Source organism: Mastigoproctus giganteus, chromosome 2, assembly GCF_048544385.1.
Source record: "Mastigoproctus giganteus isolate SK-2022 chromosome 2, ASM4854438v1, whole genome shotgun sequence".
NCBI lineage: Eukaryota > Metazoa > Arthropoda > Arachnida > Uropygi > Thelyphonidae > Mastigoproctus > Mastigoproctus giganteus.
The window spans coordinates 189506363-189522097 of record NC_143576.1 but is presented as its reverse complement, the minus strand read 5'-3'; the positions used below and the strand labels follow the sequence as shown (position 1 = coordinate 189522097).

Genomic DNA, 15735 nt, shown 5'->3' with positions numbered 1-15735 from the left:
AACTAATTTAGTTAGTATTTTTTACATAAGCCTAAATTACATAAGATATATCTCTTAAAGTAAGAAAAGAAACTGTTTTCACCATTCCTATTCCGTACATGGGTTCTTACTTGTGAAGCTGAATGGAGAGGGTCGTCTCTTGAGTTGCCCAATTCCAATGACATGTGCCGGGAAGACTTGCTATCTCTTAAATGTCCATAAGAGTGACTAGACTGCTCACTGGCATACAGTGCCTGATGAGCAGGTGTTAATGAAGTTCCTAAAGAAACATCACTGTTTTGTTCTTCAACACACTGGTATGTGGCACGATGAAGTATTTCCATAGTCCTGTCCGGAAGCCCAAATTCCCGTACTACACGTAACTGCAACTGTTTAGTCACATCACAATGATTTCTTACAACAGAGTATGCTCTCCTTGCACTCTGAGATTGACGTAGTTCTTTTTCTCGTTTCTTCATTGTTTTAAGAGATGCTTCATCTAAAAATACAAATAGCTAAATTAAAACCTTGAAATAATAACTGCATTTTGCACACCTAAACTTGATACGGAAATTATATAAAGGGATTTCGTAGATAACACTCGATATTGGAACATAAATATAGCGTTATAACAGTGTTATACAAGTTTAGGGTTTTAATTTTGTACTGAAATTGAAATTTTATTGAAATTAAATCGAAATCATGACTCAGACCAGAGCAGCAAAGCAAAAGGCTCAAGCTAATGGAAGTGCTGTGGCTCAGGGGAGAACTGAGGGGGGGCAGTTGCCCTCTGAATCACAGTCTTTTAAAATGCACTATTTGCTTGATGTTTGTGGAGCAGTCAGGTACAGGACATGATACTGCCATGGGGGATGTTTTTGTATGTGCGCGATGCAAGGAGTGTAAGGAAATCAGCCAACAACTCAGCGTTGTTATGGGCCTATACGAGAGCTTGAAGGACAGGGTGGATGCCCTCGAAGGATTAAAAGTGAGGGGCCCATCAAGCTCTCAGCTGCCCACACCAACGCCAGAGCTTGCACTTGGGCATCGTGCAACACAGCGGCAGCCCCCAAGTCAAAATGCGCTGGTCCCAAAGGAATTGTAGTTGTTGGTGACTCTATTGTCAGGGAAACGGGAAACATGCTTTGTAAAAAGGATAGGTGGAACACGACCAGGGTATGTCTGCCAGGGGCAAAGGTTGATGACGTTGTAGAGCGGATATTATCTTTTAAGGGCACAAAAGGTGATATAGTAGTACACGTTGGCACTAATGATATTAAGAGTAGGAGACCGGCGGAATTACTTAACAAGTACAGGTCACTGTTGAAAAAAAGCCGTGAATTAGGGTTGAATTTGAAAGTGTCTGCAATTCTGCCCAGACACAATAGGAGGGAGTATATGATGAGAGCCCTGTCGATCAATTCAGCCCTGGAAAGATTGTGCAAGGCTCAAGGGGTAGAATTTGTTTCAGCCTTGTCCGTGCTTGTTAACAGGAGAGACTGCTTCTACAGGGATGGGATACACTTAAATAGAAAAGATGCAAGAATGTTTGCTGATGCTATCGAGGCAGTGTCAGGTGGGTCGAAAAACTGCTAGATTGGGGGGATACAAGGACTAATAGATTAACAGTAGCCACTGGCAGAGGTGAAAGTGATTCTTGCACTGCTTCTATTGGAACGAGCAGCAGCCTGAAAAATAAGATGCAGGATATTTCAGAGACTGCTGGGAATCATTAGGGTACAAGTAAACACATGGGTTGTGTTAGGGTAGCTAAGAAGAAGAACGGGTGCATGTATACTTGCGTGTACACCAATGCTAGGAGTTTGGTAAGTAAGTTTGATGAATTTGAGGTATTGCTCGGAGCATCAAAGGCGGATATTGTTGAGATACTGGAGACGTGGTGTCACACAGATATAAGTATTGCAGAACTGGGATTTGGTGAGTACAACGTCTACAGAAAGGATAGACAGGATAGAAAGGGAGGAAGGGTTATGCTATTAGTTAAGAAACACATAAAATCCAAGGATGTTAAGCCAGTCGACATCGCTGGACAGTGCAGTGTCGAGTCAGTTTGGTGTGACATAAGCATTGGGAGATCAAAATTGAGAGTAGGAGTGTGCTATAGGCCTAATGACTCTGATGAGTATAATAAGAAACTGTACAGGGAAATAGAATGGGCCAGTAAATCAGAGAGTCTTATAATGGGGGATTTTAATTTCCCAGATATTGACTGGAATTTGTGGGTTGGTCACTCACACACTAGCTAGGCTTTTGAGGATTTATTGGATGATTGTTTTCTAAATCAGCATGTTCGGGAGGCAACTAGAGGGAGCAATACTCTTGATTTGATTATCGGTAGTGATTCTTCATGCATTAAGAATCTCAAGATACAGGAACCACTAGGTGGCAGTGATCACAGTGTGCTGAAGTGGGAATTACTCAAGGAGGTAACTACCATCAGGGGTAAAGGGAAGGGTTACCGCTTTCATAAAGGCGACTACGATGGTCCGAAACAGTATTTAAAAATTCTATACAATGGGAACAACTGATGATGTTACCAACAGCAAACTCAAAATGGGAAGCATTCAAAGAACTTATCTTGGAAGCTACTAGGCTTTACATACCAACTAAGAAATATTGTTCAAGGTTCAGGCCTAAATGGATGTCAGATGAACTAATGACATATGGCAGAGAAGAAAAATGCATGGGATAAATATAAATTAACATGTGACACAGAAGCCTATGATAGATATAACTTGATCTGTAACCAAGTTACAAAGGAGGTTAGGCAGACGAAGGCAGATTACGAGAAATCTTTGGCAAGGGATGCAAAGAAAAACAGCAAGGAGTTCTTTACTTATGTAAACTCTAGAAGGAAGGGGATGAATCAGATTGGTCCACTTGATATCGATGGTTCAACTGTTCATGATCCTGCTCAGGTAGATAACAAACTAAATCAATATTTTGCCTCTACATTCACACATGAGGAGTTATTCAGGAAGGGGAATGCCATAGATGAAGTAAACACTGGCAGTGAGCTAGATGATCTTGTAATAATTGAGAGTAAAGTGGAGGAGAAATTGTTGAAGATAAATACAAGAAAAGCACCTGGGGTGGATGGGATCTATCCAGTTATATTAAAGGAAGCAGCAAAGGAAGTAAGCAATCCATTAGCCTAATTATGAGAGCTTCCTTGGACTCATGGGGAGGTACCCACAGACTGGAGATGTGCAAATGTGACCCCAATTCACAGAGGAGGATCAAAGGCTGACACAAGTAATTATAGACCTGTGAGTTTAACTTCTCTTCCAGGAAAATTAATGGAAGCACTGGTTAACGAAGCACTGCAGGATCATCTTGACAAGAATTCAGTTATAGCTCGGACACAGCATGGTTTTGTTAAGGGAAGGTCTTGCCTGACTAATTTGATGGATACTATGATGTAGTCACAAAAGAATTGGATGCAGGGAATAACTTGATAATATATATTTGGATCTTAGAAAGGGTTTTGATACTGTTGCACATGGAAGACTGCTGCACAAATTGGAGCAGTGTGGCATTGGTGGCAAATTGTTGCTATGGATAAAGGGATGGTTGAGTGGCAGAAGACAGAGAGTGGTAATTAATGGACACTGCTCATCGTGGACTAATGTTATTAGTGGAGTCCCTCTGGGTTCAGTGTTGGGTCCATTGTTGTTTTCTGTATTTATAAATAACATTGATGATGGTATATCAAGCTTAATGTCCAAGTTTGCAGAAGATACAAAGGTTGGCAGGGTTGTTAAGGAAGGTACTGACGCTATGCTACTGCAACAGGATCTGGAAAGGTTGAGCAGATGGGCTGAGAGGTGGCAAATGAAGTTTAACATTGACAAATGTAAAGTACTACATATGGAGAAACAGCAACCCCAAAGCAACATATCAACTCTGTGGTACTACACTGACAGTGGTTGTTGTCGTTGTTATTTGGTTTTTAGGAGCATTAGCAACTAAGGCCATATTGCTCCGGGATATGCGGTGGTCATTTCCTGACCTTTCCACATCCTCCGTATTTGGTGGTGACGGGCTCGAACCTCGGTCAAATCAAGAAGTGTGTGCTACGCACTGCTGCTCCTTCCCACCTGGTACTGACAGTGGTAGAGAATGAAAAGGACCTGGGGGTAATTGTGTAGGCAGATATGAAGTTCTCTGAGCAGTGCAGACGGGCTGCAAGAGTAGCTCATGGTGTCTTATCAATGATATACAGGAATTTTTCTAGCAGGGATAGGGAGGTGATTATTCCCTTGTATAAGGCAATGGTCAGGCCACACCTTGAGTACTGTATACAGGTCTGGAAGCCTCATTTCAAGAACGATGTAGAGATGCTGGAACGAGTACAGAGAAGGGCAACAAGGTTAGTGAACGGAACGAAGGGTTGCTCTTACAAAGAAAGGCTTAAGTTTTGCAAATTACAGTGTCTGGAGACTAGGCACCAGCGAGGTGATCTGATAGAGGTGTACAAAGCCTTGAATGGTTTGAGCATGCTCAATGCTGATGGGATACTGCCTCTTGCTCAGAATAATCACGTGAGAGGGCATAAATTCAAATTGAGGAAAGACAGATGTAGGATAGATGTGCGGAAATTTGCCAACTAGCCAGCGGGTAGTTGGTTGGTGGAACAGACTTCCATCCCTTGTTGTGGAGGTTGATAGCCTAAATAAATTTAAGGCTCAGAAAGGTATTTCGAACGAATGGAGGGGTGAAGTGGAAGGGGTTTTTTTTTTTTTTTTTGGCTGATGGTGCATAAGCTTGCTTTCTTGCATCATATGCCTCTACTAATGGTAGACAGAAGTTGCAGCCAGTAGCTTTAGAAAAACAATGCTCAACTGCCAAAAAAAAAAAAAAAAAAAGCAAGCATCGATAAATTTTTGTACTACTGACTTGTTTTCAAAACTGAGTTTGGACTGATTAATAACTGTTTTACATCTGTCATGGGCTTTAATGTAGGTAGAAAATTAAGCTAAAGGCTTAGATACAGGCCTATTGCAATATGCTACATTCTTATCTTGAACAACCTTAGCATATAAAGTGCGTGTGTCCATAAATTGACTACGTTACAAACGATTATTAGATGCAAATGAGGAATAAAGGATTTTATTCCTGTAAGAATAATTTCGAAATAGCAATTATGAGGCCTTGAAAAGGGTGGATCGGGATTTTTTTGGCTGAGATATGGAACGTCAACAATCTTGAGTACAAAGAAAAATAGTGAACCATTATAAAATCCCCAATCGATGAACAAGGATGGCAATTTAGCATGCAAAGTTATAAGAAAAACTTAAAATGAACTACTGAAGAGAGGCTGTCTACATGTGGTTTACTGAAAAGCAATCTTCTGGACAGCCGATATGTGGTCCTTTATTATGTGGAAAAAGTGATATTTTTAATACAAAATTAAATGGAGACTTGAACTGCACAAAGCAAGTTCTGGTTGGCTCGGAAAGTTAAAGCCATGACATGGTATAAGGGAACTTGAAATTCACAGAGAGAAGCTTTCTGCTGACATCAGAAATCATCATCATCAGCAGAAAATCTGCTGATTTTCTGCTTCAGCAAATGCTTTTATAGAAGGACTGAAGTTGTTTGTAGAGGAAGATGGATACGACAAAGACCTCATTTATAATGCTGATGAGATTGGTTTAAACTGGAAAGCACTCCTCAGCAGATCATTAGTCTCATGCCATGAGAGTACAACACCAAGGTACAACAAGCAAAGAACCCGTAACCACAATGGTTTTGCCAATTCAACTGACAGACACTGATTGCCATTTTTCTTATTGGCAAGTCGAAAAATCCTAGCTGCTTTGAAAATGTAAGAAGTCTCCCAGTTACGTATGATCATCAGAAAAAAGCATAGATTAATTGTGAAAATTTCAAACAATGGCATAAAAAAAACGTTTAATCCAGAAGTGTAAGAACATCAAAAATATTGTTATTACTCGATAACGCAATCGAGAGACAGGAAGAATGTGACACAAGATATCTTTTACGTTTAAAGAGAGTGTATGTAATTTGGCAACTACAAAAGGAGAGCAACTTTTAAACGAATGTCAATAAGTAGCTTTTTCAAGAAACAATTTTCTTTATGTACATGTTAGTGGAAGGTTGGAATTATTACTATTACATAATTATTTATGTAGTTTGAATATTTTTTAATTCAATAAATTTATTGAATTAAAATGATGTGAATTTTAATACATATGTGTGTATATTATACATATGTATTTTGTTCGATTATATGGATTTTTTGTTATCTGGACATCTAACATCCCTGTATAATCCAGATAATCAAGTCTTGACTATAAATATTAAATAGCAGATAATACCCAAAGACATGGATACCCCCACTATCTTCAGCATTATATTATACGTTACGTGCAATTATACGTAATAAACAACATAACAACAAACAACTCGTATATATCAAAATTTATGACTAGTAATGATGGCAAAAACCAAACAGTAATCTTGTTATCATTAGCCATAATGTTTTTTGTGACTTTGCAATAAACATATTGAATTGCTTCAGAGCACAACTGTTATCTTTTTCATATTGCCTAAATTAATGCAATAACTGTCTATTCACAAATGTCTACCACAGGGAAACTAAAAGAATTAATATTTTAGTTTCTTTACAAGAATTATGGAAATTCTGCACAGTGTTAATAAGAGTAAATAACTAAAAATTTCTCTAGCTTGAACCAATTTAAATCTAAATGGACATATTTTTATTTAGAAACTTTCAATGAAAGAGTCATGCCCGTCAGAAGAAGAGACCAGGCTTCTCAGGTCATTATCCTGTGAAATCCTAGAAATGGAAGAAAAGATCATAAAAAAATAATAATAAATATATCAACAATGGAACACTGAATGCAAGAACACTACTTGAAGTGGGAAAACTGAAAATATTAAAAGTGAACCGGACAGACTGGAAATCAGCATCCTGGGAATAAGTGAAATCAGATGAAAGGCTGTGGAGAGTTTTGGAGTGGAGACTACACTCATTTATTCCAGTAGACAAGCAGGAGCTGTCCTAATTTTAAACAAAAGTATGGGAAGTAAGGTAAAAACAATAGTGCAACATGGTGACAGAATAATATCAGTAAACTCAACAATAATCATGGTCTATATGCCAAATATCAGGCATACAGAAGAAGATACGGAAGAAATTAGTATTAGCAGAGGCATATGATGCAAGAAAGCAAGCTTATACAGCATCAGCAAAAAAAAAAAAAAAAATTTCCCATTTCACTGATCCATTCGTTCCAAATATTTGTCTAGTTCTGCCTTGAATTTCTTTAAGCTATCAACTTCAAAAACAACAGATGGAAGTTTGTTCCAGCAATCAACTACTTGCTGGCTAAAGACAAATTTCTACACATCTATTCTACAACTGTCTTTCCTTAGTTTGAATCTATATCCCCTCAAGTTTGTTTTCTGAGCAAGAGGAAGAATCCCATAGCACTGAGCCTGTTCAGTCCATTCAAGGCCTTCACCCTCAATAAGATTGCCTCGCAGATGCCTAGTCTCCAGAAGCTGCAATTTGCAGAACTTAAGCCTCTCTTCATAAGAGAGGCTTAAGTTCTGCAAACCTTTGTTAATAATAAATATATGAGCAAAAGAAGATATTTGGAACTCTACAAAAAATGACAATACTATGGGTGATTGGAATGCAGTGGTAGCAGAAATTTAAGAAGGCATAAATAGAAAATACAGACTTGGCAAGAGAAATGAAGGAAACTAGTGGAAGTCTGTAAACAAAAAACTAATTATTACAAACACCTTTTTCCAAATACCAAAATAGAAATTACACACAGAAAGCTCCTGGAAAAACCAATAGACTATATAATGATTAAAAGAAGATACAGAAACCATGTAAGAAACAGCAAAAGTTACTAGGGAGCTGCTGCAAACAGTGACCATTAGCCTACTCCGAATGAAGGACCAGCTCAAATTCAAAAGAATTTTAAAAAATCACAAAAGATTAAGAAATGGAACAATGAAAAGTTAAAAGATCAAGAGAAACTTAAAAGTATAAAGAAGGCATTGATAGAGGTACACTGGAAGAACCAAAAATCAAACTAATACTGAGATGAAATGGAATAAAATAAAAATAAATGTAAATTCTGCAGCTGGAAAAAAGTACTGGTTAAGATGTACCTCGAGTCAAAAGGACCATGGAGAACTCAAGAAATATTACAACTAGTGAATGAAAGGAGAAAACTAACAATTCAAATGACACTGTAGGAAAAATAGAATACAAAAAATTAATATGTGTAAGAAAGCTAAGAAAAAGTATTTTTAAGAGGAATACAAACTAACAGAAGGAAATCTGGAGAAAGCTTACAAAAGAATAAATAATGAAATCAACAAAACTACAAAAACATGCCAATAAAAGACAGAATGGACACTTACTTATGAACACAGAAGAAATCCTAGCAAGATAGAAAGGATATCTAGAGAATTTATAGAGAGGGAAATAACTTAAAGTTAATCAGTTATGTCACACAGAACATATCACAGAATCCACTATAAACAGAGATGAATTTGATTAAGCATTAAATTATAAAAGCATAAAATTAATATACTAAAAGAATAATAAAAGTGCAGGAGCTGATGGCATTCCAGGAGAACTACTAAAGAACTACTAAAGAGAAACAAAAACTGAGCTATATGAATTAATTACATAAATATATGCATAATTAATTCATGTGAAACAGTAGTAATACAGGAAGATTTTACAAAATCAATTATCATTCCCATACCTAAAAAACAGAATGCCAATAAATGTGAAAAGTTCAGAACAATAAGCCTGGTCTCACACTGCAGCAAAATACTGCTGAAAATAATACAAGATAGACTAATCTCAATGAAGAACAATTTGGTTTTAGGAAAGAAACTGGCACAAGGGAGGCAATATTATGCTTAAAGTCTTTAATTGAAAAAAAAAAAAAAAAAAACAACTACAAATTGGCAAAGACTTTTATATTTTCTTTGTAGACCTAGAAAAGGAATTTGATAAGGCTGATTGGAATAATGCTCAACTATTTAGAAAAAATGGAATCGACCTCAAAGATATAAAAACAATACACAAACTACATAAAAACCAAAACAGAATTATTTTGATAAGAGGGAAAAAACGGAATAGCAAAAAATAAAGAGTGGAGCAAGGCAAAAATGCATTCTCTCACTTTTATTTATGTACAGAAAATGCAATTCAGGAAACAAAAGGAAGAAATAAAAAATGGAATAAAAGTTAATGGAGAAAGAATATCATTTCAAATTTGCTGATGACATTGCAATTGTTGCCCAATATGAAAATGAACTTGGAAAAATTCTGGAAACTATAAATAATAATTTTTAAAATATATAAAATGAAAATAAATACAAAAAAAAAAAAAAAAATTATGGCTGCACACAAAGAACCAAATAAAACAACAAACATAAGGTCACATGGAACAAAAATTGATCAAGTTAAAAAATACAAATACCACTGCAGTACTATAACAGAAGATATAGAGATGTGAAAACTACTACTGGAACAGCCAAGACTCAATTTAATAAGATGAGAACAACAAAATGAACCTAAATCTCAGAAAAAGATTATTATGAATGTATATCTGGAGTACTACCCTGTATGGGGTAGAGACCTGGACACTTGGAAAGGAAGAAGTGAAAAAACTGGAGGCATTGGAGATACATGCTAAAAATAAAATGGACGGACAAAAAAACAAATTAAGTTCAAGAAGAGATCGGTGAGCCAAGGACCCTCTCATTAAGAATCAGAAGAGAAAGATGAACTGGACATTTATAAAGACATGAAAGCTTAATAAAAAAGATTTTAAAGGAATGATTGGTTGGTTTGGATATTTTACTGGTACATCAGCTTCTATGGCTATAGTGTGCCAAACTTATGATTTATTCACTGATGTCTTTCTTTATGATTTTTATATTAAATTATAGTAATTTATGTGTTTCAGAAATTGGAAAACTTCGAATATATTAGATTTATCTGATGTTCTCTTGTAAAGTTAGGGCAGTCAAGTAGAATATGTTGGTCTGTTTGCACAATGTGACAGTCAGAGCACTGAGGTGGGAGATTCAGCTCTGAGAAGGTAGGAGTGGGTAACATTGGTGTGTGTCCTATTCTTAATCTGCTCAGTACAACTTCTTGTCTGTTGGTCCTTGTATTGGTTTTATCTGTAATAATTTGTTATCAGCTTGCTCCTGCCATTTTTGTTGCCACTGTCTTTCGCTGCTATTTCGAATTGTAATTTTAGTCTAAGTATGGTATTTTTATAGTATTGTTGATTGGGTTTTTCCACTTGTTTTGCTGCATGGTCCACCTGTTCGTTGCCATCTATTCCTACATATCCGTCTCTATTCCTAGATACCCAGCAGAAACTTATGTTTTGCTTTTGCTTTGCTAGTTTTGTTAGCGTGTTTTATATTTTACATACGGTCGGATGGGTATTTATAGTGTTATCCTTAAGATTATACTGCTGGGTATTTTGGTAAGCCATATATGGTTTATGGCTAGTTGTATAGCTTCCAATTCTGAAGTGTAAATGCTGCATTCTGTTGGGATTACTTGGGAGATGGTATTCTGCAACTTGGCGGCTATTCCTACCTTAGTTTCTGTTTTCAAACCATCTGTGTATATCAAGGTGGAATTGCAATGCTAGTCTTTGTAGGCTGGAAATTTTGCTTATTTAGAGGAATGATGGAAGGGGAAAGAACAAGAGGAAAGCCAAGGAAAAGCTATAATAAACAACTAAAGGAAAGTACAGGAATAAATTCTTACCAATTAAAAATGAAGGCTAACAACAGAGAAGAATGGAAGGAATTGCATCTGAACTACCAGTCACAAGACTGAGGCAGCTTAAGAAGGATACTTTGAATGAACATATTTTGGTCCTTTGAACTTCAAGAGAACCATGTTTTACTTATCAGCATCGTCCTCAAATACTTTCTGAAATCTGAAATATGATCTTTCATATGTTTCTGAATAACGGCAAATACATACAAACAAACCTTTATTGTTCAGCAATTAAACACTTTTTCTCAATTTTAACAAAGTATACCAATAACCCACATTATACATGTAATTTATACATTTATTAGTTCTATTCCTGGAAAGAATGATGACCTCTACCACCAAAATAAATACCATAGTGTTAAGTATGTTTTGTGTTGAAAGTATGAACTTTTAAAAATTTTAAAAGAGTTCTGTTCATACAGTGGCACATAAGTCACAGGAGTTTACAAAAACGTTTTGAAAAGAATTTTATCATTAATTGTATTACTAAATAAGGAAAACTTTATTATCCAGCTTGTCATATTTCTTACAAAGCTTTTTCTTTCACTATCTGATGAAGCAATCTTTCATTACTTCCAAAACAATTTTTTTCTCAGCCATGCTAAAATTCCTGTCACAGTTGGATATTTATTGTTTCTAAAATTATCCAATACAGTCACTCAAATAACAGAATATCAAATGGCCAATATCAATTAAATAAAATAGCTTCCATGATTGCTTTTGCCCTAGTGTTCAAAGAACTTCAGGATAATATGTGTGTGTTATGGAGGTTTAATGGCGCATAAGCTGCTGAGGCTATAGTGCACCTATTCATGCCTATTCAACTGCTAAAAACAAATTTTTGTTGTAATAACTTGATTTTTGTTACGGTGATCTTTCAGAATTTATGATATAGTCCAATTTTTTTCAGGAAAGAGAAAAATTCATTGATATTTGCTTCCTCGCCAATAATGTCATTTAGTGTCATCGGTTCTCGCAGATTTCTCAGGGAAGAAAGGACGGATGTTCTGTCTTGTTGATACTGTGGGCAGTCAATTAGAATATGTTTCACTGATAACTGTGTTAAACAGTGTGGAGACTGAGGAGGATCCTCTCCTGTGAGTAGATGGAGGTGAGTGAGATACGTATGTCTTATTCGTGCCCTTGCAAGTACCACTTCTTCTCTTCGCACTGTTTTGGTACTAGTGTGCCAAAGCTTTGGGTGCTGTTTCAACTGATAGAGTTTATTATTGGTTTGGGAGTGCCATAGAGCTTTCCACTGCGCGAGACATGCTGTTTGTATGATGCGATTGTAGTCAGAGGCTGGAACATGGACGGAGGTTAAATCAAAAGTTGATGGATTTTTAGCATTTTGTCAGCGAGTTCGTTCCCCTTTATCCCCGAATGTGCTGGGATCCAGCAAAAGGTCACTGATTGATGACGTTCTTCTATTTGCAATAGGAGACTTCTGATTTGATCTAACACAGGGTGAACCTTGTAGGAGGAATGTTGCAGTTGTAATTGAGCTGAGCGAGTCCGTGTATACTATGTATTTTACAGATGGGTAGTGAATCAGATTTTCTAAGGCTAATTTGATTGCATGGAGTTCTGCAGAGAAGCTGCTATACTGAGCTGGAAGAGCAGCCGAAATGATTGAAGTAGGAAATACTGCCGCTGTTCCTACCGCTGAATGTGATTTGGAGCCATCAGTATAGATCGGTAAAAAATCAGCATATTTTTGAATATGGCTTGCATGGAGTTGTTTCACATTGATTATTGGTAGGCGATTCTTTCCCCATTCGTGAAGATAAGTATCGCAGGTTAATTGTAGAGGCGGACTCCAAGGTGGTTGAGAGTAATTCATTACTTGTTGCCTGTGAAAATTGGAACATTCCAACTCTGTGTTATTTCAATTAGGCGTAAGCCTGCTGGTCTTATTTTAGTGGGTTTGTTTCTATAGAGATTTTGCAGTGGTGGATTAAAAAGGTATGGCTCAACAGGATGCTGCCAGCAACTTTGTATTCGGGCTGCATACTTAAGAAGCAGCGTTTTTCTGCGGAGGTAAAGAGGTGGCTCATTAGCTTCAATATATAAACTATGAATAGGAGAGGTCCTGAACGCCCCAAGTGCAATCCGCAATGCACTTGGGGCGTTCTGTATAGGATCTAGCCATCGTAGTATACTCTTACGAGCAGAATCATAGAGTGGAGCACCATAATCCAATTGGGATCTGATCAGTGATCTATATAAAACCAGCAAAGATGTATGGTCTGCTCCCCAAGACAAGGCAAATAAAGCTCTTAGTATGTTTAGTTTGTTGAGGCAGGAAGTACGTACAAATTTAACGTGCTCAAGGAAATTTAGTTTCCTGTCATGGATTAATCCTAAGAATCTGATGTTGTTAGTCACCGGAATGGTAAAGTTTGATATATGAAGTTCAGGACCTGTGTGCATTTTTCGTTGATTACAAAAATGGATGGCAACAGTCTTCTGCTGTGATAGACGATAGCCATTTAGCCTTCCCCACCTTTGGACTTTATTCAGGGATATCTGCAGTTGCCATTCAATGGATCTCATGTTCTGGGAATGGCAAGAAATAGAGAGATCATCAGCGTAAAGGTAGGTCTGAACAGCATTTGGAAGTTCTTTTGTGATGGAATCGATTCTAAGGGTGAAAAGGGTTGCACTCAGTACAGACCCTTGTGGCACTCCTTCTTCCTGTGAAAATGTCGCAGAAAGTGAGTTGTGATATCGAACTTGGAATGAACGATTCTGAAGAAAGTTCCTAATGAATATGGGCAGGTTGCCTCGTAAACCAAGAGCATAAAGGTCACTGAGAATGCCACGACACCAGGTAGTATCAAATGCCTTCTCTATGTCTATGGAAACCATAACAAGATGTTCATTTTTTACAAAGGCATTACGAATTGCAGACTCAGCTTTCATCATGAGATCTAAGAAGGACCAGTTCTTGCGAAACCCATGTTGGTGATTACTCATTAGGTGTTCTGTTTCGATGATCCAAACAAGTCGATGATGGATAATTTTTTCAAGTAATTTACCAAGGCAACTGGAGAGGGAAATTGGTCTGTAACTGTACGGACTGGTAGGATCTCTTTCAGGTTTCAAAAAGGCAAGAACTGCTGCATGATGCTAAGAGCTGGGATAAATGTTTTCCAGAAATATTCGGTTATAATAGATCAGCAGTATTTCTAAGTTTTTGTAACATGATATAAAATATTCCATCTGGCCCAGCGGCACTGTTGCGTGTTGTTTTAATGGCGTGTAGAAGTTCAGAATATTGAAGAGGCTGATTATACGGAAGGGAAACTGAGGTTTGAAAGTTGATGGCACGTTGTTCAGTCGTGGTCTTTATTTTCTGGAAATCCGGAGAATAATTTGATGCCGCAGAAACTTCGGCAAAAGTTTTAGCCAAGGCATTTGCTATGTCTTCAGGAGCAGAGAGTTCTTGCCCATTCCCCGAAAGAATTAGCGAAGGGGTGGTTGGAAATTTGCCAGAAATCTGCCTAATTTTCTTCCATATTAACCTGGAGTTAGTGTTTCTATTTATGGTAGATGTAAACTGGATCCAAGAATTCTTCTTGGCTTGCCTCTGAATGAGACGTGCTTTTGCCCTTAATTTCTTGTAGTTGATAAGGTTAGCTGTGGTTGGGGATTTACGAAATAAATTCCATGCTTTATTTTTTAACTTCTTTGCTTTTGTGCATTCTTCATTCCACCAATAGTTAATGTGCCGTCGGAACTGGGTATTCGACAGTGGAATTGAACAGTTAGCTGCAGATAGTAGTTGTGAAGTAATATAAACTGTGGCTTCATCTATTGACTGTGTTCTTATAAATTTCTCATCCAGATTGTCAGCTGACTGAAATTTGGCCCAGTTGGCTCGAGAGAACGTCCATTTCTTGCAGGGTTTGGCTACTGGCGGTGGTGCAGTGAGCAAATCACAAATAATTGGAAAATGATCACTGCCCATGGGATCGTCCATAACAGACCATTCCATGATTGGATACAGAATAGGGGAGCATATCGAGAGATCGATTGCAGAAGTTTGTCCAGTTGGTAATTGTATGTGAGTAGGTGCACCAGTATTAAGAATGGTAAGGTTTTGCTTATCTATGAAGGTTTCAATCAGTCGGCCATGCCTGTCCAATTTAGTAGATCCCCATAAGGGGTGGTGGCCATTGAAATCCCCCAGGAGACAGATAGGGGAAGGTAGCTTATTAACAGGTTTTCAAGATCTTGGTAAGAGAAGGAATGACTTGGTGGGAGATAAATTGATACTAATGTTAACTCAATTTGTGTTACCAAACGTACAGCAATGACTTCAATTTCAGTTTTCAAAACAATTTACTTGGTTGGGGTCTTTGAACTGACCAAGATGGCCACACCCCCACGAGCGGAATTTGAAGTATTGCGATCTTGTCAGTAGATAGAATAGTTCTTTATGTTGGCAGAAATTTGGGAAGTTAAATAGGTTTCTTGTATACAGAAACCAACTGGAGAGTAGCGGTTAATTAAGTCTTGAATATCGTTAAAATTGCTACGAAATCCTCTACAATTCCATTGAAGAATATAAGGCATTAGTGGTGTTTAGTAAAAGAAGCTGTATCTGACTGTTTTTTTGATGTGACTGTTTTATGGCGTTCAGGTTTCGGTTTGTCTTTTTTGAAAAATGGCCGACAGATGTCCATATCTTCTTCCACATGTATTTCTAAGACAGGGTCTTCCTGTCTGGATGAGTCAATTGTATCCATGTTGAATATTCATTTTAATGTTTGAACCTCGATTATTTGATGCAGCAGCAGCAGCATTCATTGGAGGAGTAGAAGGAGATTTCGCTGGTACTGTAAGAGCAGTATTGCTTGCCCGTTTCAACTGTTTCGGGATATTGGACTGTT

At 37.4% G+C, this 15735-nt stretch overlaps 1 protein-coding gene across 1 annotated transcript in view; it reads right to left on the bottom strand.

Annotated features, from left to right (window-relative positions):
- LOC150089854 (BTB/POZ domain-containing protein 7) overlaps positions 1-15735 on the bottom strand; it is a 360234-nt gene that overhangs the window by 163312 nt on the left and 181187 nt on the right. The window contains exon 7 of the mRNA XM_090390112.1: positions 111-478. Coding sequence (XP_090246238.1) covers positions 111-478 — 368 coding nt within the window. The remainder of the gene's footprint in view (positions 1-110; positions 479-15735) is intronic.